This window comes from Mesocricetus auratus, unplaced genomic scaffold (assembly GCF_017639785.1).
Source record: "Mesocricetus auratus isolate SY011 unplaced genomic scaffold, BCM_Maur_2.0 Super-Scaffold_100007, whole genome shotgun sequence".
Taxonomy (NCBI): Eukaryota; Metazoa; Chordata; class Mammalia; order Rodentia; family Cricetidae; genus Mesocricetus; species Mesocricetus auratus.
This window is the reverse complement of record NW_024429191.1, coordinates 62,219,978-62,247,079: the sequence shown is the minus strand read 5'-3', so window position 1 is coordinate 62,247,079 and position 27,102 is coordinate 62,219,978. Positions and strand designations below refer to the sequence as shown.

Here is a 27,102-nt window from a genome sequence, read left to right as displayed (position 1 = left end):
AGGAGGTTGCTTAGTGGAGAATAAAGAGCAAATAAGGAAGTAGATTAGGAATTGCCAAGGTGATCCCTTAGCATCCCTATCCTGCAGCCTTCCACGACATTCCCCATCTTAGTTCTGTTCAGATACTTCAGGATCATGGCCTTACACCACACAAGGTGTTCCTGTACTTCCTCACTGCCATTAATTGTAAGAGTGGTGCTGCTAGCAAGCCCTGTGTTCCTAAAAAAATATAAATAAACTTAATGTTTGTTGAAGGACTATTTGTTGTGAGTTTACAAAGCTTCAGACACGGAGCTCCTTTACATCTTAAGACACAGGAGAAACTGAAGCTCTAAGAAACTAAAGAATATACCAGGCAAACAGTTCCAACATTTTATCCACTTTAGGAGACGCACGGATTTGGAGATCTGCAAGAATAAAAATCTATGTACTTTTATTTTTACTCCCTGGAGCAGTCAATCTATTTAAATAAATTTTGACTAAAAAAAAATCTTTGTCCCATATATTCAAGTTAGTCTTCTCTCATGTCTGTATTCTCAGTAGTCAATGGGTTGAAACAGGAGGATCACTGTGAGTTCTAGGCCAGTCTGGGCTACAGAGATCCCTTCTCAAAACAAACACACATTAAAAAGGTCTCCTGTGCTGATTTTAGAATGAAGCATCAACTGCTGAGAGTAAAGGAAACAGGTTTAATTCAGATGCTGGCGGTCATCTGCACTGCAGTCCTGTGGCAGCATGGATCCCCGGGCAACTCTAGGTACCAGGTCTAAGTGCTTCAACATGTATCAAGCCTTTTTGAATTCCACTGTAAAGAACAAGAAATTAAGGAACACCCGCACATTGTGCACTGCCTTGGCCCGCATATGACCACACTCCTTTGGCAGAGGGTGGATGAAGGCTATCAAGCTTCAGCAAAGATAAGCCTCTGAGAAAATGAAGCCAGGTATATCCTGTAACAGGACTGTTTTTCCTTATCAGGATAAAACACTGTTGTCAGCTTTCATCTTGAATGGAAAGAGACAGGAAGACAGGAAAGAACATGTTAAATGATGGAGAATAAAGTCAAAGGGAGAGGACGATTATAACCCTACAGTTGCAACACTGTGACAGCCAAGCATGAACTTCCTTCCCAGCATGCTGAAGTACACTTCAACAGACTGAAGTTTCTAGTCCTCGGGAACTTGGATAGCCATAGATAAGGTACTTTCTGTGGTTCATACCACAAAAGCCATTAAAATAAACACTAAAGGAGCGCTAGACTTCTTCCTAGTGGATGGCCTGTGCTGCTCTTGTCCACATCAGAAACACAACACTCTCCATGCATGCAAGTGTGGATGGTGCATTCAAGCTCAAGATTTTATTTTAAAATTCTGTTCCAGATGCCTCTTCACAGCATGCTTCACACTTGAAGGGCAAAATCCTTAAGAGTTCACCACATTTGGGTGTTATTTTTAACATCAACTCTTTTTCTTCTATAAGAAGTATCTCTCTGATTCAGGCAGAAATGTCAATGCATGTTATTTCCATTGTATAAATTTCACCTACAAGGTGAAGCTTGCCCTGATGCATCAGTAAATTAGGAGAATTTTCTTCTCTCATGCCCTTGTTGATTTAATATGTTTGGTAAAGATGGCTGTTAAATAATCCATGAAAATTCATGCTGGGCTTATAAATTAAACTGTGGGGATAGTCTTCTAAGGTATCTATTTTTAACTTTTCTCTTCAAGAGTTTCTTTCTTCTTGCTGTTCTGGCCAGCAACCTTTCTCCTGTGAAAAGGAAGACACATCAAATCAGCAATTCTATATACATTTACTTCTATAACCAAGAACATAAATGAACATGTGCTGAAAGTTAGTGTACAGCAAAGCATATGAGGCACTGGGAACAAAGATGTTAGCTAATTCCATCCAGGATAAAAACCACTGTTCATATGAAAAACATCACAACCAACTCCACTATTACATAGCACAAAGGACAGTCTGATCTTGACCCCTTGGTTCAGTGTTAAGTACTAGACACTGCTGTTAAGTGTTGTTTGTACATGCATTAAGTCAAGGGATCTTCCTAACTCCCATTTTACAAATGAAGACAATGAGGTAGAATGGCTAAAAACTTGCTGGTCATCACACCTTAGTAATAAATATTAGGCATGAACACTGACAGTCTGTGAATGGTGAATGCATTAACTAGTGTTAATATAGAAAAAGGAAAAACTTAAGAGACAATAAATACTTGCATACTACAGTAAGAAGTTATTTGGACTGTTTGCTCATGTAATTTTTGGACCAACTAACTCCGAAAGCAGAGTTTGTACCTCCAATGCAAGCATTATATAATGGAGACAATTTTTGAGAGACAAGAACTTGCCCAAAGTCACCCAAGAAAGTCCCTATCAGAATCTATTTTAAGCTTCAAATCCAGATCTACCCCTCATCACACCAGGTTGGGGCCGCAGGACCTGAATGAAGTGAGGCCACTAGATAACAAGGAATCAGGTTCCAAGTTTAATGTGGAAGCTGAGATGAAGACATGAACTTATATGCCCCAAAGCCACCCACATCTGTAATGGAGAAGGGGCAGGAACTAGATCATGATGGATATTGTTCTTATGCTAAGGACAGCCTTTAAATTAGGAGAAAACAAAGAAAATTAAAGCACCTTTCTGTGTGGCTGGTACCACAAGACTGACACCAGTATCCCAAAGTCCTCTTATAGCTAAGTTTTAATTAGCCCAGAATGCTACGAACACAAAACATTTAAGGTACAATTACTCAAAACAGTGTTTTATATAAATAAAAAAACCACTGCTGCATCCTATTAAAATCTAATAGCCTCCATCTTTTGCCCCAGCTGACTTTCAGCCTCTAGAAAAACCTCCACAGGCTTCTACTCAGTACCAGAGTCAGCACATGTTATCTTAGCTCTCAGCTCTCCCAAGGAGTAAGACTCTGATACATGCCTAATAGTCCTCATGACATTCTAGATAAAGTCTGTGCTCCACAAAGACTACACACACACACACACACACACACACACACACACACACACACACACACACACCACACACACAGAGGCCCTACAACACCATATTAAAAATTCATAAAACTGAGAAAGTACCAAAAAGTACCAATGGAATTTAAACTAGTAAGCTTCCAAATCTTTTAAGTCTGTGGTGCTTATTCCTCCATGTTAAATCTTGAGAACCCACCAAAACTCCGGGACACTGTGCACTGTCAGCCCGGGAGTGAACATTTCCAGAGTACTAGAATGTCGTGCAAGACTCCTGTTCTTCTTACAAGGATGGTGCACAGTTTCATACCTTTACATACTTTGTTCTTTCTAAAGAACTAAATTTCATCTTTTCTTAGACACCTCTACCACTTTGAAACTTCCTGTAACTGTTCCAGCCCTTTGTTTAGGATCCTCTAATGAAACTGGGATTGATATGTAAAAGAAGCTTGTTTCTAACTTAAATTAAAAAAAAAAAAGGGAAAACAAAAGTATTATTATAAAAAAAAATCCTCTAATGTTCTCAAATGGCCTGTTTTATAGTCTCTATCACACCAGCATCAAGTGTTCTGTCGTGAATGATGTAGGTCTATGGAACAGTTTACCTAATGGCTTTTCCCACCAAGTTTAAGGTAATGGAAAGAAGCATTAGCTTACTTCACAAAGCATCCTGGGACACCAATGGCACCCTCAGGAATACACACAAGAAATCACTAGAACTGAGCAATTCTATTAGAGCACATGTTACTCTAGTACTGAGAAATTTGTGAAAAGTGCAATTTTCTTTAACTAGGGTAACAGAACTCAGAAGAGTCTGGCAAACTATGAAAACATGTAGCTTCCTAGCACTAATAGACAAAACATACCTGTATGTATCCTCCAAGACCTATGCTAATACCCTCCAAAAAAACCTTTAAGTAGTCCTTTTTAAATGTTACAGTGCACCTCAATGTAAGCAGAGGATTATATGAAATCCTGCCCAGGAGATGGAAACTTCAAGAACTGCTCAATCAATGCCTGTCAATGATCCTAACTACTGGCTTCAGTAGGATGACCTGATACAGATGGTACAAAGAGTAGGCAATGCAATTCTAATTCACAGCAAACTGTAATCTATTTTTAAACATGGGGGGAAACCCAGGTGATTAACATACGGATACAGAAAAATTTTAACACTGAAATATGCAAATTCTCAAAGAGGCAACCTGAAACACATTTCTATTATATCTTATAATGGATTACCTATCTATTCATTTTACTTCTAGAAATGTATCTTAAGGAAAAACAATGCCCACTCTATGTGGTACTTTTCTTACCATATATATACTTACTGTTTAGCTTGTTCTAAGAAATATTTTGGAGTTGTACTAATACTCTCCCTTTCCAATGGTTTCTTAATCATCTTTTTCTTTTGTTTGCTGGAAGTTAGGAAGTGAGAAAGGAAATTAATTAAACACAAGATCATTTAAAAGCTAAAGCTAGGTGAGGCTATACACATTTCAATGAAGCAGATTAGCTGATAGCTCTTACAACTATTTCATAAGTATACAGGAAATCAGTCTTTAAAAAAACATTGGCTATGATTAAAATACATTCTGGGACTACCTCACAATGTCTATGTCAGTAGACATTAACAGTGTGACTCCATAAAATTAACCATCACTAATAAGTCTAAGCATATCTCACTCACTGAATAGTTTTTTAAAAAATCTGAATTTCAAAGATGAAAAAGCTGATGAGGAAATAATATATTCTAAAGCAAAATGTTTAACAGTATCACTTACAATAGATGTATCATGGATACAGCCTAAATGACCTACATAGGGACAGGTAAAATGTGGTAGGGGCTTTGAGCAAGGAAATTCTGACTAATAGACATTGTGCAAAGTGAAATAAGTCCACCACAAAAAGACAAATACTATGTGGTTCCACTAATATGAGGCATCCAGACAGTCAAAACCAGAAACAGCAAACAGAACAGAACAGTGGTTGCCAGGACCTAGGAAAAGGTTAAGACTGTTTAATGGGTACAGAGGTGCAGTTCTGCAGGAAGAAGAGTCCTGGAGACAGGTAGCAAGTGCACAGGACTGAATGCAGTGTGCACTCAGCCACACACAAGGGAAACTGAACAGAGTTAGGCAGCACACCCAGTTGATGCTGTTACAGAAGCCATGCTACAGCACGCTCACAGTTTTTTACTTTATGATGCAAAGTGACACCTGCTCAGTATTTGACCTTCACAGCACACATCAGGTGGCACAAAATTCTTTAGCAATGCTGGATGGCAGCAGGGAATCAAAGCCCCAAGTGAGTCACTCAACAATGAGGATGACAGATACTCTAGAAAGGTGTGGTGATCTATGCCTGTAATCTCAGTAGTTAGGATAGTCAAGGCAGGAGGATTGCTGTGAGTTTCAGACCAGCCTGAGTACAAACTGAGACCCTATTTAAAAAAAAACAAACAAAATTACATAAACTGTGAAATCCTACAGCACACTGGGTTACTACACTTAGATATCTGGTAGACTAGATACATTTAAATTAATTTTCTACTTATAATATCTTCAATTTAAAATGAGCTTAGTGGACCTTAACACTTTTTTGTGTTGTTTTGTTTTTGTTTTTAATTTTTTTTTGGTTTTACAAGACAGGGTTTCTCTGTATTGTTTTGGAGGCTGTCAGTCCAGCCCAGCCTCGAACTCACTGAGATCCACCTGCCTCTGCCTCCCGAGTGCTGGGATTAAAGGCGTGCGCCACCACCGCCCGGCATTTTTTTGGTTTTTCAAGACAGGGTTTCTCTGAATTGCTTTGGAGCCTGTCCTGGAACTCGCTCTGTAGACCAGGCTGGTCTCAAACTCATAGAGATCCACTTGTCTCTGACTCCCAAGTGCTGGGATTAAAGGCGTGTGCCACCAACACCCAGCTAACTTTAACCCTGTTTTAAGTCAAGGATCATCGGTATATAAGATTAAAAATGTAAAATTTGTCAGGCATAGTGGTGTACATTCCAGCATTATAGAACAGAGGCAGGCAGATTTCTATGAGTTCAAGGTTATCCTAGTCTACCGAGAGAATTCCAGGACAGCCAGAGCTACAGAGTGAAACCCTCTCTCCAAACAAACAAAAACATGTAAAATTCAACAATGCACCATTCTGGGATATATATACTTAAACTGCAAATTAAATAAAGGCAAGAGGGAAGAAACAAAGTAAGCAAAAAGCAAGAATGTATCTGTAAAAACCCAAAGAGAAGGTTTCAAGTAAGTTTAAATGCATACCTTAATAGTTTCTGGAAACCTTTTATGTATTCAGGTACAGGACAGCCAGCCTGCTGGATAACATTGGCAACACTGAAAAAGGAACCCATAAACAGGGATGTGTCTTGTACAATACAAAATCAGTCATGTACAAAACCTTCTGTACAACATAAGAGGAACTAAAACTACCCAAAAGTATTCCAGCACTGTCTTCTCAGAGAATACCAATTACTGTCAAATGAACCATAGTGGATTCCTGAGAGAAGCATTCATGGAACTTGAATTTGATATACTGATGAGTAACTTTAGGTAGCAGCTATTACAAATCCTAAATCAAAATAGAGGTAAGCCAGAATTCATTAAGTGACAGTGCTTACTAAAGGGTTGGCACTCCAAGATTTCTACATATAATAACCTATTTAGTCATCACAATGGCTTGATGGGGAAACTAACGGTCACAGTTACACAGATGTCATCAGTCACATCCTTGTGGTTATTAAGGCCTTAGACCCATCGAGGCTCTTGTAACATACTCCTACATATGGACATGTGAAAGACAAAGGGTGACATAACAGAGGCTTTGAAGGTATACATCAAACTCATCAGAACTGATAAACAGACCAGAGTACAATCCCTTTGCCTTAACTGCATTTCATTTGTTAGAAATGGTAGATGCCATCGGTTATCCTTCAACCAAAAATCACTGTAGGCAGAGAACACCGAACCTTTATAGCTGGCAGTGTTGGCACAAGCCTGAAATACGAGCATTTAGGTGGCTGAGGCAGGTAGGTTGTAAGTTTCAGACCAGCCTCAGTTATTTAGTGAAACCCCATCTCCAAAAGCTGAAATCTGCATAAAAATCTATAATGACAGGCTATGTTAAGACCTGAGAGTCTAAAAGTATATGATATCCAGACTTCAAAGAGCTACAACTAACTAAAAATAAAATGTGTCACTAAAATATTTTTTCCTCTGTAGCAAATGATTCTTGGACTAAATATAAAACTCCATCTGGCCCCAAGTAAGGAAAGGATGCACCATGGTAAAAAAGAATGTTGATTGAAGTGACAAGCCATATATAGTATTCGATAACTCAAAAACCTTACTAATAAGCCAAGTGTGGTGGGATACTCCTGCATTGATTTGGGAGGCCCAGACTCTAAGTCTGAGGATAGTCCATGCTACTCAGAGACCAAAGTACACAGTAAGACCCTGTCATTCTCTCTCTCTCTCTCTCTCTCTCTCTCTCTCTCTCTCTCTCTCTCTCTCTCTCTCTCTCTCTCTCTCTCTCTCTCTCTCTCTCTCTCTCTCTCTCTCTCTCTCTCTCTCTCTCTCTCTCTCTCTCTCTCTCTCTCTCTCTCTCTCACACACACACACACACACACACACACTTTCCCTCCCACTTACACCTTAATATCATGCAGTAAGGATGCTGGCTCTCAGAGGAGTTCTGTTACTCTGAAACCAAACACTGAATATTCCACTGTCAATGCTTCCAAGTCCTAATAGAGGAAGGGCAAAAACACAGCTCTTTGATCTCTCCCCTGATCCTTAGGACAGGGTTTACTATACAGCCTCTAACAGAATTTGGGACATAGACATATTTTTTATTATCTACTAATAAAATATACACACAAAAATAATGAAGCAATTTTGTCAACTGCAACTAAAATAGTTATATTTCATAATTTACATGCTTCTTACATTTTGGGGGAGGGTAGGGTGGTAGGACTGACGCTGGAATCAAAATATACCAGACAAGAGCTCTACCAACCGAGCTATACCTCAGCCACTAATTTACCTTCTTAATAACGGCTTATCATCTTCAGTGAAAAATGTAACAGCCTTTCCCCTATTCCCTGCTCTTCCAGTTCGACCTAGGAGAAATCAAACCACAAAAAGCTTTTGTTTCTTACTGGAAGGACATTCTCAAGGTTCACATAATGGTCACTGAGTGTTGGAGAGATGGTTCAGTGGACATATCATTTGCTGCACAAACATGAAGATATGAATTCAAATCCCCAGAATCCACGTAAAAGCTAGAAACAGTAAAAATGTGCCTGTAATTCCTATGTCCCTAGTTAAGATGGGACGTAGAGATCAGGGAATCCATGCAAACTCACAGGCCAATGACCCTGATATATATAATGATGGACAAGAAAGTCCCTGCCTCAAACACATGGAAAGTTGAGGACCAACACCCACACCATGAGCATGCTTGCACACACCATTAAAGTAAGAACCGCTCCCCAAAGTCACTGGATTTTCATAGAACCAAAGAGTGAATAGAGGTGCTGAGAAAGATGAGAGGACAACAGGGCATGAAGACAAAAGGCTCACCTATCCTATGGATGTATTCCACTGAGCTGGTTGGAAAATCGTAATTGATGACCAGGTTTACGCCTTTAAAGTCAATCCCTCTTGCGAGCAAGGCTGTACAAATAAGAACCCAGATTTTACCTGCTCTGAAGCTGTGGACTGTGTTATCTCGCTGGTGAAAGAAGACATGTTAAATGCTTTAGTACCATTCTAGAGTGGAAAACAGGCAGTGTATGTTTGTAGTACAGTTGACTTTCTACCTGCTGTTGTGTCCTTTCTGCATGAATGACGTCCACATTAATACCTTCATATATGAGCTCATGAAAAAGTTCTTTAGCCCTTTCGATGGACTGAACAAAAACAAGAACAGGTGGATTGAAACCCTAGGAGAAAGAGGCAAAATTTATATGTATAACTTAGAAGAACACAATCAGTATTTCATAATATGTTTTCAGTTCACAAATAAGCCATTCAATTTGATGCACTGTCCTGGCAAGTTTTATGTCAACCTGACATAAAACCAGAGTCATCTGGGAAGAGGGACTAACCACTGAAACAAAACAAAACAAAACAAAAAAACCAAAACAAAATAAACCTCCACAAGATTTGCCTGTAGGCAAGTCTGTAGTGTATTTTCTTAATTAATGATTGATGGGCCAATCTCTAGGCAGGGGTCCCAGAGTGCTATAAGAGGGTAGGCTTGCCGGGCGTTGGTGGCACAGCCTTTAATCCCAGCACTCGGGAGGCAGACGGATCTCTGAGTTCAAGGCCACTGGTCTACAGAGTGAGCTCCAGACTGGCTTCATAGCTACTGAAACAGAGTGAGCGAGAGAGGGAGAGAGGGGGAGGGGGGAAGGGAGAGGGAGAGAGAGACAGACAGACAGACAGAGAGGGAGGCTGAATAAGCTAGTGGGCAGCAGGCGATGAAGCAGCACCCTTCCATCGCCTCTACAGCAGTTGCTGCCTCCAGGTGCCTGTTCTGACTGTCTTCAATGATGGACTCTAATGTGAAACAGTAAGCCGAAATAAACCTTTCTTTCCAAGTTGCTTTATTTTTGGTCACAGTGTTTTATCACAGCAATAGAGATTCTAAGACACGCACTTCTACTCACAGTGTCTAAATCTGCCTCCATCTTCCTCATCATCTACCCTCTACAATGGGTTCTTTCCATTGTTTTTGGACTGTATTCTTTATCTTACTAATTCCAATAAAGTTGCTTTCCTACAATAATGTGTGCTCATGCTAAAACCACCACTTCCTAGCTCCAGAAGTTTGATTCTGCTCATAATGTAAAAACCACATCTAACTTTAGAATTTCCCTGCATCTTAATAAAGATTAAGTTCTAGTTGTCTCAATGTAAACAAATAAAATTCCCAATCCCCTGATCATTAACTAACAGCTCTCAGCACACTATTTTTACATTTGTTGTCATCAAACACTCCCTATACCCCACCTCATGTTCCCAAATGTCCCTATCAGTGACTCTTCCTTTTTGCTTTGTTTATACTCTTTGGGGATCTAATGAAAGAATAAAGCTTTTTAACTGCAAATAGATTTTCCAGAGATCTTACATGACTAAAAATCTCTGATCTAATTTCACTATATCAATACCTGCAAAAATCTTAAATTTTCTAGGGGCAAAATGACATCCTTAAGAATGTCAATAAAGGGCTGGGCATTGGTGGTGCACGCCTTTAATCCCAGCACTCGGGAGGAGGAGGCAGGTGGATCTCTGTAAATTCAAGGCCAGCCTGGTCTACAAGAGCTAGTTCCAGGACAGCCTCCAAAACAATACAGAGAAATCCTGTCTCAAAAAAAAAAAGTCAATATAGGGCTAGAGAGACGGCTCAGAGGTTAACAGTACTGGCTGCTCTTCCAGAGGTCCTGAGTTCAATTCCCAGCAACTACATGGTGGCTCACAACCATGTATAATGAGATCTGGTACTCTTTTCTGGCATGCAGGCATACATGCAGGCAGAACACTGTACATAATAAATAAACCTTTAAAAACTGAGCTTTGGAGTGGGATCCTAATTCAATAAAATAAAAATAATCCCAGGAGTACATATACATAGGCAAACATTATTATAAGTACTAGTATAACACATTAAATATTAGAATAGCTTTTTGAAGTAGATATTATATCATTTACAAAGTAAAAACTGCAGAGTTGGGGTCTATGGGAGGTGAGCTGCCCAAAGGTAGAATGGTACCCCCAGCTCAGAAGCCCATGTCCTACTCCTAAGGCACAGCACCCAAGGATGTATAAATGCCTTTCTTTTCCATTTTCCAACCATCCTAACTGCTTCCACTAAGGCAGTTGCCATATTTTTGTTCATCTTTAAGAATATATTCCAAAAAGCAGCCTTGTAATTTATATTTCTTTTTTTGCTCCTTACCCTGAACCCAGTAGTTGATTTATTTTTAAAATTTGAGCCGGGCGGTGGTGGCATACACCTTTAATCCCAGCACTCGGGAGGCAGAGGCAGGCGGATCTCTGTGAGTTCGAGGCTGGGCTGGACTGACAGCCTCCAAAACAATACAGAGAAACCCTGTCTCATAAAACAAAAAACAAACAAAAAAATTGAAGATTTATGTGTATGAGTGTTTTGCCTACATATATGTATGTGACCATGTGTGTACCTGGTGCCCACAGAGGTCAGAAGAGAGTGTCAGATGTCCTGGAACTCAAGTTACAGATGATTGTAAGGCACCATGTGGGTAATGAGAATTGAACCCAGGTTCTCTGCTGAGCAGTAAGGACTCTTAACCACTAGAAAACTCACTCTTTAAACTTTCTAACCAAGGATTCTATTTAGTACTTACTTTGGAATAAAAAAAGAAAACCAGACACAAGGAATTATTCATTACTAAGTGCCCCAGACAATCTCTAGCAAACCAACAAAGACAAGGGAACAAAGGGGACATGGATTAGTAGATGGAGAATCAAGGTATCACCAGGTAGATCTTCTACTCAAGCAAAGAACAGAAGACTCACCACCACTGGATCATTAAGAATGAATCAACACTAAATATAATGCCGATGATGACAGAAAATGAATGTCCTTCACCAAAAGTCAAGTACACAGTCCAACATACCTTTTTCACAAGTTCTCTCATGGCCAAAAGTTTTCCAGTCTCAGAACCGACGAAGAGCAGTTCTTGTTCAACAGTCTCGACTGCAGAATTCCTAAGAAAAAGCACTTTTAAGAATCAAATTTGAGCTAGGCACGCTAGTGAGGACCTGTGATCCCAGCTCCGGGGAGGCTGGCCCAGGTTTCTGTGAGTTTAGGCTAATTTTCTGGGACACATAGTAAAGCTTTGTCTCAAAAAACCCAAACAGGCCACAGGGGTGGCATAACGGGTAAGGTGCAAGCTATGTAAACTGGCTAGCCTGAGACTCAATCAATTCCTGACAGTGTCCTCTGATCACCACATATGCTTTCCTTCCTTCCATACACGGACTCTGCGATCTAACTCAGGCTGGTAGGCTTGGTGGAAAGCATGTCGAGCAATCTTGCCAAACAAGGTTTCACTTTGAACTTAAAAAAAACAAAAAACAAAAAACAATGATTGTGTAATTTAATTTAGCATGAAATGCCTATCTACCTATCTCTTTTTCAGTGCTGAAGAATGAAACAGAGACCTCATGCTAAGTAACTGCTCAATCACTGAACTAGATGCCTGGTACTTAACAAAATCATGTTTTGTACAAGAATCACTTATCAAGTAGTTAAGTAACACCAGCTTGTTCCTACTTAAACAAACAAAGAAACTAAGTATGGGTGGCCACAGAGCTTACAATATATTTTGTGAATGAAATAAAGGTACAATGATGGGAAGAGTAACATGGAAACATCAGAATCTTTCATCATGCAAATCTGAGGGGAAAAAAATCCTTAATTTTGACTTTTAAAAACACATTTTTAGGGGCTGAAGAGATGGTTCAGTGGTTAAGAGCACTGACTGCTCTTCCAGAGGACCTGGGTTCAATTCCCAGCAACCACATGGCAGGGGATCTGACAACTTCACACCAATGCACATAAAATGAATTTAAATAAACTATTAAAAAAGCCTCATTTCTTTTTTCTTAAACATATTCATTCATTCATTCATTCATTCATTTTTATGTACAAGTGGAGTGCTCTGTCTGCCATATATGCCTGCATTACAGAAGAGAGCATCAGATTTCATTGCACATGGTTGTGAGCCACCACGTGGTTGCTGAGAATTGAACCCAGGTCCTCTGGAAGAAGAGCCAGTGCTCTTAACCTCTGAGTCATCTCTCTAGCCACTGATGACCTGAGCTGATTCCCAACACCCACATCTAGGGGCTCTCACATCTTTGACCTTGTATTCATGTGCACATACCACCCCCCACATGCACATACTAAAATAAACACACACACACACACACACACACACACACACACACACACACACACACACAGACACAAACACACACACTTCTATCAGTAAAATTTTTCTTGCTTGTTGGTGTCATGCCAAACAAACTATCTCATTAAGTCAAAACAAACATAAAATCTTACTTTAAGAGAAGTGAGTGGGATAACATAAAGAACAGATATTTACCTTGCTCCGATGGAAACAGTAACGACATTGTCCAGGTTGAGCTTGCACCACTGCTCGACATCATATGCAAAGGTTGCGCTGAACATTGCTCTTTTGACCTTGTGGGATGTGCAGGCCAGGAAAATGGAAGCCAGCTGGCCTCTAAACCCAGTTTTACCATCTTCAAACAGTTTGTCTGACTCATCTACTACCAGCCATTCAACACTAAGAAATAGCAAAACAACCTGTATTATTGAACTAGAAGATCTGGGATAATTCATCCAGGATACATGAAAAAATACATGTCAGGATACATGAAAAAAAAAGTCCCATAATGATACTGGGTTTTTTGTTTTGTTTTTTCAGAGACAGGGTTTCTCTGGAGGCTGTCCTGGAACTAGCTCTTGTAGACCAGGATGGTCACGATCTCACAGAGATCCGCCTGCCTCTGCTTCCCAAGTGCTGGGACTAAAGGCATGCACCACCACCACCACCACCCAGCAATGATGCTGTTTTTGATTGAGTTCATCAAATGAGAAAAAAAATATACAAGAAAAATTAGCACAAAACATGATAAATGTAGCTCAGTCACTTATTTTAAATCCTCAAAGACAAGCTGTATTAGCAACAACAGAAGATTCCATTGCCTTTGCTGAAATATGTGAAAAAGGTCTGGGTGATTATGTACTGTTTATCAAGTGTGTAAGTTTCTTCCTGACCAATTGTTTTTTTCTATTAGTTAATTAAAGCTATTATATTCTGAGCATTACACTGACACAAGCTGGCAGGCAGTATGTGCCAAAGGACAATAATAAAAGCAACTGAGAACACAATATAACCATGACGGAGGACACTGACTGTCAACCTGACAGGACCCAGAATTTCCAGAGACAAGCCTCTGGGCTCATTGGTGAGAATTACCTACACCAGGTTAATTGAGGTCAGAAGACACACTGTACGAACCACACCACTGGTTGAGGTCCAGTACTGAATAAAATAGAGAAGGCAAGCTAGGCTCCAACAGCTGTCATTCTCTGTTTCCTAACTATGGATGCAAGGAGAACTGGTGCCTCACCCTCTGGCCCCAATGACACAATGAACTATATCCCTTCAAACATAACCCTGTCTTCCTTCCTCCTTAAATTACTGTTTGTCAAATATTTGGTCACAGTAATGAGAAAACTAATAAAATAAGCAGGTGAACAAAAGACTAGCATGCTGTACCTTGTCAGGTCTATCCCTGGTGGATCCTGCTTTAACAAGTAGATCAGTCGATTTGGAGTAGTCACAAGAATATCTATAGGAAAATTAGAAATTACAAAAGTAAGATGCATTCCTTTGAGTACAGAATTAAGCCTTCAGAATTTCAGTTAATAACCTTAAGTAGGAAGGGAAGAGCAGTTAAATACAAAAAGTCTTGCTTGTTAGTAAGCCAACACACATTTTTCCCCTTCATCATAAAACTCTCTATTTGTACTCTATTTTATTTCAGCAGCTTCCCCAACCTTCTCGTTGCCTAAGACAGAGTCTTGCTATGCAGTTGAGACTCCCCAAACTCATGATCACTTTATCCCTGCCTAGTGCCAGGCTAGTTGCTGTGCTTCTCCCCACCCCAGGAGCAAAAGCCAAGGCCTTCTATTTATTACACATGCTAGGCAAAAGTTGTACCAACTTATTATACTGCAGCCATTTCAGCTTTCTTTTTTTTTGGGGGGGGGGATTAAGACAGGGTTTCTGTGTGTAACAGCTCTGGCTGTCCTGCAACTCACTCTGTAGACCAGGCTGGCCTTGAACCCACGGAGATCTGCCTACTTCTGCCTTCCAACTGCTCGGATTAAAGGAATGCGTCACCACCACCTGATCAGTCATTCCAACTTTTTCGAGACAGCGTTTCTCTGTATTGTTTTTGGAGCCTGTCTTGGAACTCGCTCGGTAGACCAGGCTGGTCTCGAACTCACAGAGATCAGCCTGCCTCTGCCTCCGAGTGCTGGGATTAAAGGTGTGCACCACCAATGCCTGGCCCTTTCCAACTTTTAAGAGGCAAAACTATATCATCCTAAGCCCAGGCTGGCCTAAAAACTTCTCTGATCCTCCTGCCTCAGCACTAGGACTGCAGGTGTGTGTCACCATGCTTGGATAAAAATCTTGAATGAAATCTTTCTCAGAACTCAAGTTAAAAAGCAAATTCTCTGGTTCATTAAAGGGGAGCCATGCAATCCATTCTCACCTGCAAGGCATTTCCACAGTAGATTAGAAATCAAGGGCACGAGGTAGGATTTCCCAAGCCTAGCACTGCTGATATGTTGAGTCACACAACTTTCTATAGACAGCTGTCTAGGGCATTGTAGGGGGCTTATCAGTATTTCTAGCCTTCATCCACAATGGGCTATTGGTTTCCCAGCTGTAACAACTACAAATATCCAAATGTACTGTGGTGACTGTTGTAATTTAAGAAAAGTGGCGTGCAAGAGGTAGACACTATGCACCAGGGTTCAACCAGAGGGGTTTTTTATTAGGGAAAGGGATCACAAAAGGGGGAATGGGAAGAGGGAGACCAGCTTCCAGGGATAAGAGCAGCAAGAGAGGAAAGAGGTGGAGAAAGGAAAGGGGGGTGACAGGACACATGGGGGACACAGGACAGGACACACAGACAGAGAGAGGGCAAGAAAGAGAAAGATAGGAGGTGGACAGGGCCCTTTTAAAAGGGAACATAGTGAATATGCACAGGTGGTGCTCTTCATGGCTGCAGCTGAGGGCGTGTCCTGTCAGAACCCCAAGGACAGTCCAGAACAGATGCCTGAATACTAACAGTGACTAGTGGGGAGAATCTGCTGGGATATAAGCACAGATCTCCTGGGGGAAATGAGGGGGTGGAGTAGGGTGGGAGGAATCTATGTTTATCTTCTTTAAAAATAACTAATTAGCTAGGCGGTGGTGGTGCATGCTTTTGATCCCAGCACTCAGGAGGCAGAGGCAGGTGGATCTCTGTGAGCTTGAGGCTAGCTTGGTCTACAGAGAGAGTTCCAGGACAGCCAGAGCTGTTACATAGAGAAACCCTGTTTTGAAAAATAACAACAACAACAACAACAACAAAAAATAAAAATTAATTAAAGCCAGGTATGGTGGCCCATGCCTTTAATCTCAGCACTCAGGAGGCAGGTGGATCTCTGAGTTTGAGGCCACCCAGGTCTACAGAGCTAGTTCCTGGACAGTAAGGAATACACAGATAAACCTTGTCTCAATAAAATAATTACAAGCTTAGAGATGTGCCTGAGTTGGTATAGTATTTACCCATCATTCATAAAGATCTAGATTCCATTCCCAGCACCACATAAACTCGGTGGTGGTATACATCCCAGCACTCAGGACTGGGAAGCAGGAAGGTCAGAAGTTCAAGGTCATTCTCAACTAGATCTGAAGCTAGCATGACTTACATGAGATCTTGACTTAAAAAAACATCTCTCTCTCCTGACTTGCACTGTAACAACTCTTACACTGCAATTAGCACCACCTTTATTATTTCCAAATCCCTTAGATACACTAAGCAGGAAGTTCTTACCAAACTTCTTGGATGATTTAGGTCCAAATCTCTTAGCTGCTATTGCAGCTTTGTGGATCATATGTATCCTGAATCCTGTGCCCTCAGATATTTTAATTAACTCTCTGTGAATCTAAAACAAAAAAAGAGAAAACCAAAGTGGTTAAGACACTAGGCCAGGCCGGGCATTGGTGGCACACACCTTTAATCCTAGCACTTGGGAGGCAGAAGCAGGCAGATCTCTGTGAGTTCGAGGCCAGCCTGGTCAACAGAGTGAGTTCCAGGATAACCTCCAAAGCAATTCAGAGAAACCCTGTCTCGAAAAACTAAAAAGAAAGAAAGAAAGAAAGAAAGAAACAAACAAACAAACAAACAAACTAGATCAGGATGCACAACTTCATTTAACACATCTATTATCAACCCACAGATGAAACCTGCAGTGCTCTAGTTGAAAGGACTCAATCTTCCTCAAGATCCTAATTTAGTCCATGAAACAACAGCAAACTCCTTCCATGTGCTGCAGTGTTCACAGCCCAGTGTTGACCATCCTCCTGCACAGCATGTGCTTACTCTTCACACTGGAACCATAGAACTCATCAACGGAGAGCTCCTACTTTCTCAGAGAATGAAGTAGTTTCTTTTATTTTCTTCTTTTCTTCAGACAAGGTCTCACTATGTAGCCCTGGTTGGCTTAAAGCTCACAGAGTTCCATCTGCCTCTGCCTCCAGGGTGTTGGGACTAAAGACTGAGACTTATGTAAAAAAAAACTGAAGATGACTCTGAAATATTGATCCTCTTTCTTCCTCCCCCCAATGCTGGAATTACAGGTATGAGCCACCATGTCCATCAATATTTCACTTTTCTGGATGAAAAAAACAAAATTTCAGCGATGAATATATCACTGTACCTTTTCAACCTCAAAGATCTTGGGAGCCTTTATAAAGAAGGATAATTGTCAAAATCACATTTCATAAAATTATAGACTTTTCAAAGACCAGCCCATATGCTGTAATATATAGAATACTTTCTACGGGACACTAGACCACGACGGACAAAATTTTTTTTTCTTTTTCTGTTTTTCGAGACAGGGTTTCTCTATAGCTTTGGAGTCTATCCTGGAACTTGCTCTGTAGATCAAGCTGAACTCAAACTCACAGAGATCCACTTGTCTCTGCCTCCTGAGTGCTGGGATTAAAGGAGTGCACCACCACTGCCTGGCTGGAAGACATTTTTCTGAGAGTTTTACCAACTTAAGCAAGAAAGGTATCAAAGCAAACATGAATGCATTCTCTCAAAACTCTATGTCATAGTCATACCTGGCTGGCAAGTTCTCGAGTTGGGGATATAACCAGGGCTCGAAAGCCTTTATTTGCAGGTTGTTTCAGCTGCATTAAAATGGGAATGCTAAAAGCCAAAGTCTTCCCAGATCCAGTAGGAGCAGAAGCCAGAAGTTCTCGACCCTAACAACAGAACACAGTAAGCACAGGAAAAGTTCATTAAGTTTTTAGAGCCTGGTCAAACCAATGTGAGCATATATGGAAATAACAAATAAAACTGAGTATGCCTTGGGAAGATTTTGCTAAATAATACAATGTGTGAAGATTAGAATAGTGGCTAATGACCTAGGTGACAAGAGTGTTTACAGGAAACAATCTTCTTTTTTTTGTTTTTTGTTTTTTCCCCTGGGTAGGGTAAGGTAAAGAATGAACAAGCAGGGCACAACAGAATTTTCTGAGAAATGCACATCTCCATTAGAAAACAATTACATTACGTAGGTTACACACTGTTCAGACTTACTAAACTAAGCTTAAAGTTGGTGTGGTTTATTGTATGTAAGGGATATTTCAATAATAAAGAGTATTGGGGGCAAAGTTGAAATATGGACAAGAATGTTAAAAAACTAGGAATGAGAAGACAAAACAATTGGCATACTCAGAGGGTTTGAATGCTTCTTGAAAAAGAATAGTTGACTGTCAGGCCCAGTAGCACATTCCCAAAGTCCTAGCACTTAAGATGCTAGGATAGTAGGACCATGGATTCAAGGCCATGCCTACGCACAAGAGGTACCGAGAAAGGAAATTATCACATCTTATTGTGTTAAGCAGGCTTTATGGGGCATAAGCACTTGAGACTTTCAAAGCAAATGAAGGATTTAACAGGAGACCAAAGGTGGAAAGAATTTCAAGGGGACAGGAAGAGAATGAGGACACAGTGGAATGTTACAGGCATCCTAGATCTTTGCACTCACATGCAGCATGACTGGAATGGCTTGCATCTGAATTGGCGTGGGCACTTGGAAGCCTGCATCTAGAATGTTCTGGAGTAATCGAGAACTGATTTTATATTCTTGGTCAAGCTGCTGAAATGTAGCAATTGGGTCAGGAAGATCAGTTCCTTGGACATGAATCTTGTGTTTGTTCCGAAAGAAGTTGATCTGTAAATTAGACAAAGGAGCCACCATGGATATGGCCAAACAGCAACAATCTTAGATGTTTTAAAACAGCAGCAATAGCTCTGGGATAAGCTATGGTGACACATGAAGCTTTCTGCTTAAATTCAAGCCCTAATCAACACAGACACTAAGTACATTTTGTGGTATTCACAGCCAGAAGACCCTCACAGATGATGGGACCCACCTGTCTGTGCTTTCAAATTGAAGTTAGAGGTGTGTCACACACTGAAATGTGCTTCTGTCACACTTGTAACTTACATGACTTTATAGAAATTTCTAGAAGGCAAGCGCTGAAATTATGTTTTCAATCTCAGCATACAAATGCCAGTGCTTTTTAGTATTTAAAAACAAAAACAAGGGGGCTAGAGAGATGGCTCAGAGGTTAAGGCACTGGCTGCTCTTCCACAGGTCCTGAGTTCAATTCCCACCAATCACATGGTGGCTCACAATCATCTAAAATGAGATCTGGTGCCCTCTTCTGGCCTGCAGGCATACATGCAGACAGAATACTGTATACATAGTAAATAAATAAACCTAAAAAAATAACAAAAAACAAACCAAAAAACAAGGAAAAACCAAGCCAATCAGCCCCTGCATTTTTAAAAATTGAGTGCCAAGTGTAGAGTTTAGAGGTAGTGACTGGGCAACTTCATTTTCTGGTCCACAGCCAGCCACATTTTGGCCTCTGGGTTACTGAAGCACAGCACAATAACCCTGAAGGAAGCACCCAATCTCCACTAGCAAAGTGAAAGGGCACAGGAGGCAACGGTGCCAGTCACTGCTTTGGTGTCCTATCCCCCACATGCCTGCAATCCTGACAGTGGGAGGCAGAGGCAGGAGAATCAGGAGATCCATGTGGGCCATTTGCCACCTTAACTCAAACAAATAAAAAACAAAACAAATTTCTGACCCTGTAATCCCTACAGGAGAAAATACTTTTAAACCAGTAAATTCAACACCAAAGAGAAAGGGATCCAGATTTTATGTGTATCAAAAGGAGTTTAAATACTAAAAAAATAATTTATATATATGAATGTTTTTGCCTGTATGTATGTATAAGCACCTTGTGTGCAAGAGATGCCTACAGAGGCAGGAACAGGGACCCACTGCAACTGGAGTTACAGTTGGTTGTGAGCTGCCATGTGGGCGTTGGGAGCCGAACCTGGGTCCTCTGAAAGAGTAACCACTGAGAAATCTCTCCAGTCAAAGAAACTTGAAAATTTTAATTCTACTCTTGAAACTTGAGGTCAAGAATTGTTATATACAAACACTACATATCTATAAACAACTGGAACTAAATTCTTTCTATCTGATCTATTTGTAATCACAACCAAACACTTCCAGCTCTGCACAGACGGCTACTGAAAATATTTTTCAAACCTTTTCCTTTCTGAGATGTTCCAACTTTTCTGAAGTTAGTTTCTTTTCTCCTTTGGTGTTTTTCTCTTCTTGAATCTTTGCTTCCACAGAGGACGTCCACTGTATAGTAGCATCAAACTCTTCTTGAGCAGTAATTTCTATATTTTTAGGATCAAAAGTTACCAAATGCAACTGTGTTAGGTGTGCCAGACTGGCTACACTTCCCACTAAACCAGAAAAAACATTAGCAGATCCAACTGGGGAAGGAATAATAGCTGTTAGTATTCAAGCATCTGTACTGGCCTGTCCTTTGGGTTCTGACAGGATACGCTCTCAGCTGCAGCCACTAAGCTCCTGCAGCCTCTAAGAGCACCACCTATGCACATTCACTATGTTCCCTTTTAAAGGGGCCTTGCCTACTTCCCATTCTCCTCTCTCTCTTCTCTCCCTCTTTCTCCCTGTCTGTTCCTCCCTCCCTCCCCACCCTCTCTCTGTGCCCCTCTTTTCCTCTCTGATGCTGCTCCTGTCCCCGGAGGTCAGTTTCCCCCCTTCCCCTTTTATGATCCCTTTCCCTACTTAAAACAAAACAAAAAACAACCCTCTGCTTGGACCCTGTCATAGGGTGTCTTTCTCCTCTGCACTGCTTTTCTTAAATTACAAAATAGTGCATGTAAGACTGGAAATGGGTGAGGTATACTGATGGTACAGTCAAAGTCTGAAGCTCTCCCTTCCTTTTGCTAGTTGTTTCAGCTGTGAACATCAGGACAACTGTATGCTTCAAACAAGAGATAAACTGAAAATTACACAAGTGATACGGCAGCCAGCTTCTGCTTACCAAAACACAAACCACAAAGTATTATGATGAAAGATTTCATGGGCAACAGCAATAAAACCATAATGCATAGGGCTTTCCAATATTATAAAGATAGCAATTCTCTCTGTATCTATAAAGCAGACATGATTGTTTTAAAGACCAGATTAGCTGTAATATTTGCATGGTAGAACCAACAGGTGAGAATAATCTAAAAAAAAAATTCTATGACTAGTGAGCAAAGATCTTTACTGAGTATTTTTTTTTTTTTAACAGAGTCCTCTTTAGCCCAGTCTGGTCTTGAACTTGCTATGTAGGTAAAACTCACCTTCCTCACCTGATCTTCCTACCTCCACCTCCTAAGTGATGAGATTATAGGCGAATACCACTATGCCTGGATTTTTTTTATTATTATTAAATGTATAGGGGTGTTTTATCTGTGTACCATGTGTCAAAAGAGGGCATCAGATTCCCCTGGAACTGAAGTTATGGGCAGTATAAGGTGCCTTGTACAAACTAGGAATTGAACCTGGGTCCTCTAAAAGAACAGTCAGTGCATTTAACTGTTAAGCCGTATCTCCAGCTCCTCTATGGAATTTTAAAAACACAAATTTTAACTTCATAGAGACATAACTGACATTCAATAAAACTGCATCTGTTTTAAAGTATATATTGGGGCTCAGAGGCAGTAGAGTTCTTATCTAGCTTGTATGTGGTCTTAGGTGGTCTCTAGTACACTACATAGGTGTGTGTGATACTATGCCCTGCCAGTCTATCTGTTGCTCTGCTTTTTGTTTTGGTTTTAGATTTAATGTCACAAGAATTAAAACAAGTGTTACTGGTATGAGAACACAGGAATATAAGTCAACTGAACAGAACAGAGTCCATAGACAGTCTTGAATAAAAGGGAGGAAATAAATTTACAATAGAAATTATATTTGAGCTGTGTCTGACAGTGCATGCCTATAATCCCAGCACAAGGGAGGGAGACAGAAGGATCTCAACTTTCGGGCCTGCTAGGCCAAAAAACAAACAAAAAGCTATGGAAAAAGAATGTAGCTCCCTGTTCACTCTTTCTGTCTGTCTGCCTTCCTTCTTTCATTTTTTTTTTTCAAAGAAAGGGTTTCACTATGTAGTCCTGTCTGACTTAGAACTTGATATGTAGATGAGGCTGGCCATGAACTCAGAGATCTGCCTGCCTCTGCTTCCCAAGCAGTATTTTCAGTAGGCATTGCAGGGAAGAATTACTTAAGAGAGAGTGAAGTGGGAGAAGGGAGAGAGAAAAGACTCCTGCAGACAGTGGTGCACATCTGTATTCAGCTTGTGGAGGAGAATCACTTGTGCCTAGCAGTCTAAGGTAAGCCTGGGTAACACAGACAGCAGTCCTAATAAGCCCTAGTCACCACTAATCCATGATGTTAACATTTCTAATTGAAAATAAATACACATATCATAGATCTATAGCCTGCATACATTTATTACTGAATGGTTACAGTACACATCTATGTATTTCTGATTGCTCAACATTTGAATCCTTTCTCTATATTTGTGGCATTTCTTTTTTAACAGTAGGCAAAGCTTTCACCATCTACCTTGAAGCTAGGGAAAGAGAAAACTCTTAGAATGTAATAGCAGAAAAATGGAAGTACTAGCCCTACAGAGTACAATGGCATACTACACTGTGCTAAAAAGAAGACACTCTGCTTCTGAGTGACACAATGTTTCTGGTAGATCATCCTACAATATCTAAATTTAAACTGACTCGCCCACTCTGCAATTCTAAGTATCTGTTGGACAGATACAGTCATACAAATGCACAAGATAAGTGCACTGACATTTTTGTAACACTACAAGAGCAAAAGTATGAAAATAAACTAAATGCCAGTCATAGATGACCTTGTAAAATCAATCTTAAAGGTTCAGCAGGTTAAGGTCCTAACCCTCAAGCCTGACAACATGAGCTTGATCCTCAGAATGCACACGAAAGAAGGAGAGACTAGACTCCTGCAGATGTCCTCTAACTTCCACATATACAGCATCATCATATGAACACACACAATACACACCCCATTTAAAAAATCAAACTTAAATCAATTGTGGAACATAATGGTATACTATACTGTATTAAAGAGAACACATCAGCCAGGCGTTGGTGACGCACGCCTTTAATCCCAGCACTTGGGAGGCAGAGGCAGGCGGATCTCTGTGAGTTCGAGGCCAGCCGGGTCAACAGAGTGAGTTCCAGGACAGCCTCCAAAGCCACAGAGAAACCTTGTCTCGAAAAACCAAAAAAAAAAAAAAAAAAAAAAAAAAGAGAACAAATCAGTGAACTGCCTATTGATCCAAACATCTCCAAGACACACACACACACACACACACACACACACACACACACACACACACACACACACACACACACACACAAGCCAGCAAGAGAGAAGGCAGTGGCAAAAAGATGGCCTTAAGTTAAGGTCATCTCGGTCTACATAGCCAGATCCAATGCAGACAGGACCATGCAAGACCGTCTCAAAAAACGGGGAGGAGGTAGGAGCAGAGAGGAGGGGAAAGGGTCATAAAAGAAAGCATATAAAGAATTTATATTTATTAAGTATATAAGCATATGAAAATAGCATGCCTTTGTTTTTTGAAGATAAGCATAAGTGAGTACAAATACAGTAGCTCTAGAAAAATATAATAAAACTAAGTAACAGGAGATAAAGATTGAAAAAGAAATATATTCAGCATCATTGTATAACTTATGTATTTATTTTGTAAAAAAAGGTAAATGGGTAGGAAACTTAATAGACATAAAACATAAAAGCTCTTACAATACATTTCTTATACAGGAGAAAAAAAGAGAGAAAAACTATGAAAAGGAAAAGCTGAAGTGAAGTATCCATAAAGCATAGAAAAAGATGTTCAAAGCAGATGTAGTGCCGTGGGTCTTTAATCCCAGCGCTAGAAGGCAGATGAAGGTAGATCTCTGTGAATTTGAGGACAGCCTAGTCTACACAGTGAGTTCCAAGACAGTCAGAGCTACGGAGAAACTGCCTCAAAATAAATAAACAATAAGTAGATATTCCACCTCAATTATGAAGAAAACACAAAATTTAAGGGGGGGGCTACAGCTCAGTGAGCAGAGTACTTGTCTAGTGTGCATGAAGCCCTAGGTTCAATCCCCTTCACAGCATAAAACCAGGTGATGGCATATATCTAAAAAAACAACGGCACTTGGGAGATGGAGGCACAATGAGCAAGTGTTCAGAAGGTTAAAGGGCAGCCTAGGGTACAGACCTGTCTCAAAATAGTACTAATATCTAAATTAAGTTTCACTAAGTAGATTGGCAACGAAAAAAATAAGACCAATAATAGTGCTAGGTCAGATGTGGTAGCTTATGCCTGTAATCCCAGCATTTAGTTAACCCGAGCACTTGGTTTATTGAAATATATTATTATTGGGGGTGGGGTCAGAGGAAAACATCGTGGAGTCAGTTCTATCCTTCTCCTTTTATGTGGGTTCTGGGGATCAAACCTCAGGTCACCAGGCTTTGGTGGCAATACCTTTTTTTACCTGCTGTCCTACCTCACTGGCCTGCAACCCCAGCACTTGAAAATCCTTGTCTCAAATCAAAAACCCGGGACTGGCTGGGCGTTGGTGGTGCACGCCTTTAATCCCAGCACTCGGGAGGCAGAGGCAGGCGAATCTCTGTGAGTTCGAGACCAGCCTGGACTACCAAGCGAGTTCCAGGACAGCCTCCAAAGCCACAGAGAAACCCTGTCTCGAAAAACCAAAAAAAAAAAAAAAAAAAAAAAAAACCGGGGACTGACAAAGGTGTGGAAGTCATTGTGTGGTATCTATTCAAAGGGAGTGTGCATACCGTTTCACAGAGTGCCTCCACTTTGGGATTATTAGCCTACAGAGAGAGCAACACCTGTACAAAAGGTTATGTGTGAGTATCATTGTGGTAGCAATTAATAGCCAGCACCTAGATATAATCCAAATGTCATCAACAGAGGAATGGGTATGTGTTATCTGATTTGCCAGCTTGCACTATTTCACAGCTGAAAAAAAAGTTAAACAGAAATACTAACCTGATGTCACCTTCTTTCTTTTTTTCTTCTTGGGCTCCTTACTCCTTTCCAACAGGCCCTCTTCTGTTTTCTCCTCATTTTGGAGCTCCTGGTGTGTTTGTAATGCTTCACACTCATCTGAGACAGACTTCTTGTTTCCGAAGAAGTCTAGCACCTCTGAAGAATCAGGATTGCATTTCCTTTTTCCTACCTAAAACCCCCAAAATTTCAAATGAGATCTAATGCCAGAATAGTGCTGTTTTCACCCAACCATGACTATCACCATGGAGGACATGAATTCAGCAATTCACCATTTTAACCCTTTCAACCAGGAATCTGTTGTGTTGTGAGTTTAGGCAAATAGAATACAAACACACACACACCTCCCTCCCTCTCTCTGACCTCCTTACACTAACAGCAATGACTACTTATAAACATTTTGAAAGGGGGTAAACTAAGCTCAAGGGCTTCACTTCTAATAATTTAGAAATAAAGGAATCAGACCCTCACTCAGCCCCCTGCTTTAGTAGCCATGACAGGCTACAGAAAAGACACAAGGAAACTCCAGATCCTCTGGCCTCCCGGAGTCTAGGACCAAAACTGAACACAGAGAAACTCCAGACCCCCCAGCAATCTAGATACTTGGTTCCTGGGAACTGTTTGGCCACAAAAGATGATTTTGATTGTTCCCAAATGTCAACCAATCAGAAACCAACCCGTACCTACTGATGTAATCCTGTAACTTTTGTCTTTAAAATCTAGCAGTAGACAGGGAACTTCTCTCCCTCTGGAGGCTGCTGTGTCAGCTTGCCAGAAGGGGTCCCTGTCATGGTTGGATGAACAATCATTAAAACCTTACTTTTGCAATTTGGTGGGTCTTCCTGGTGGTCTCTGGGGACTTTGCGACTTGGGTACAACAATTTACTACATGTCAAGCATGTTTATTAGATATTAAATTACTTCATTCTCACATCAACAATTTAACAACAGCACTGCAATCAGGACGAAGAAACACAGACATCGCCCCTCACAAAGGTTCTGTTCTCTGACAGTAAGGTTTATGATCAAACTGTTCGCAAAGGAGCTCACGCTGACTTCCCTTCATGCTCACTACTCTAAGACACTCCCCTCACCGCATTTCAACACCACTCTTCTGGTTGGTTGTAACGCTGAAAAGAACCATGCCAGTAAATCACAGCTATCTGCACACTGAAGTCAAACCTGGGTAGGCTACCGTGAAAGACTGTTTCCCAAATTCCTTTCCTCTGGGTTCCGAGAAGAGGCCTTTGAAAGGATTCTAACTTTGAAAGTAAAGCAAGGAGCCGGGAAACAAAAGTGTCCGTGCCAGGCTCAACTGAGTCGACCTGGGCTCCGGAGACGGTCGTTCAGAAGTCCGGGGTAGGTCTGAGGTCAAGCGGAACCCTAAAGAGGGGAAATGCCCTGGGGGTGGTCGGAGCCAGGCCTCCGGAATCCAGCGTGCCCGCTGCCCCGCTGCCAGCAGTCTTTCTACGGACCCCTCCCCTTCCCGGGTACTCGGCTCCCCGTGTACCGAAAGCACCTGGAATCGAACAGCGTCTGCCGAGAACCGCTTCACGTCGAACTTGGCGCCAGCTCCGAGCCGGCGAAACAGATCATAGGCATCCATCTTTACCCAGAAACCCCGCAGCCTCACAGCGCCTGTGTATACGACTTCCGCTCCGCGACTGCTTCC

At 41.0% G+C, this 27,102-nt stretch overlaps 1 protein-coding gene across 1 annotated transcript; it reads right to left on the bottom strand.

Annotated features, from left to right (window-relative positions):
• Positions 1-1,331: 1,331 nt before the first annotated feature.
• Positions 1,332-27,090, bottom strand: Ddx52 (DExD-box helicase 52). The gene is made up of 15 exons (XM_040749365.1): positions 26,950-27,090; positions 25,413-25,602; positions 20,531-20,667; positions 18,947-19,132; positions 18,015-18,158; positions 16,720-16,831; positions 14,385-14,457; positions 13,182-13,385; positions 11,688-11,778; positions 8,847-8,969; positions 8,608-8,758; positions 8,069-8,144; positions 6,289-6,360; positions 4,342-4,428; positions 1,332-1,767 (listed from the first exon to the last, which is right to left on the bottom strand). Exons 1-15 carry the CDS (start codon positions 27,034-27,036, stop codon positions 1,710-1,712), a joined length of 1,791 nt encoding a protein of 596 aa, XP_040605299.1. The 5' UTR covers positions 27,037-27,090; the 3' UTR covers positions 1,332-1,709.
• Positions 27,091-27,102: the final 12 nt, after the last annotated feature.

What these genes read in the sequence shown, in the direction of transcription:
- Ddx52 (XM_040749365.1), bottom strand. Translation starts at nt 27,036, where the DNA reads ATGGATGCCTATGATCTGTTTCGCCGGCTCGGAGCTGGCGCCAAGTTC. An exon ending in CTCGAGAACTTGCCAGCCAG is followed by an intron (nt 16,832 to 18,014) that starts GTATGACTATGA and finishes TTTTTGTTTTAG; the next exon opens with ATTCACAGAGAGTTAATTAA. An exon ending in CCAGGGATAGACCTGACAAG is followed by an intron (nt 13,386 to 14,384) that starts GTACAGCATGCT and finishes GCTATTTCTTAG; the next exon opens with TGTTGAATGGCTGGTAGTAG.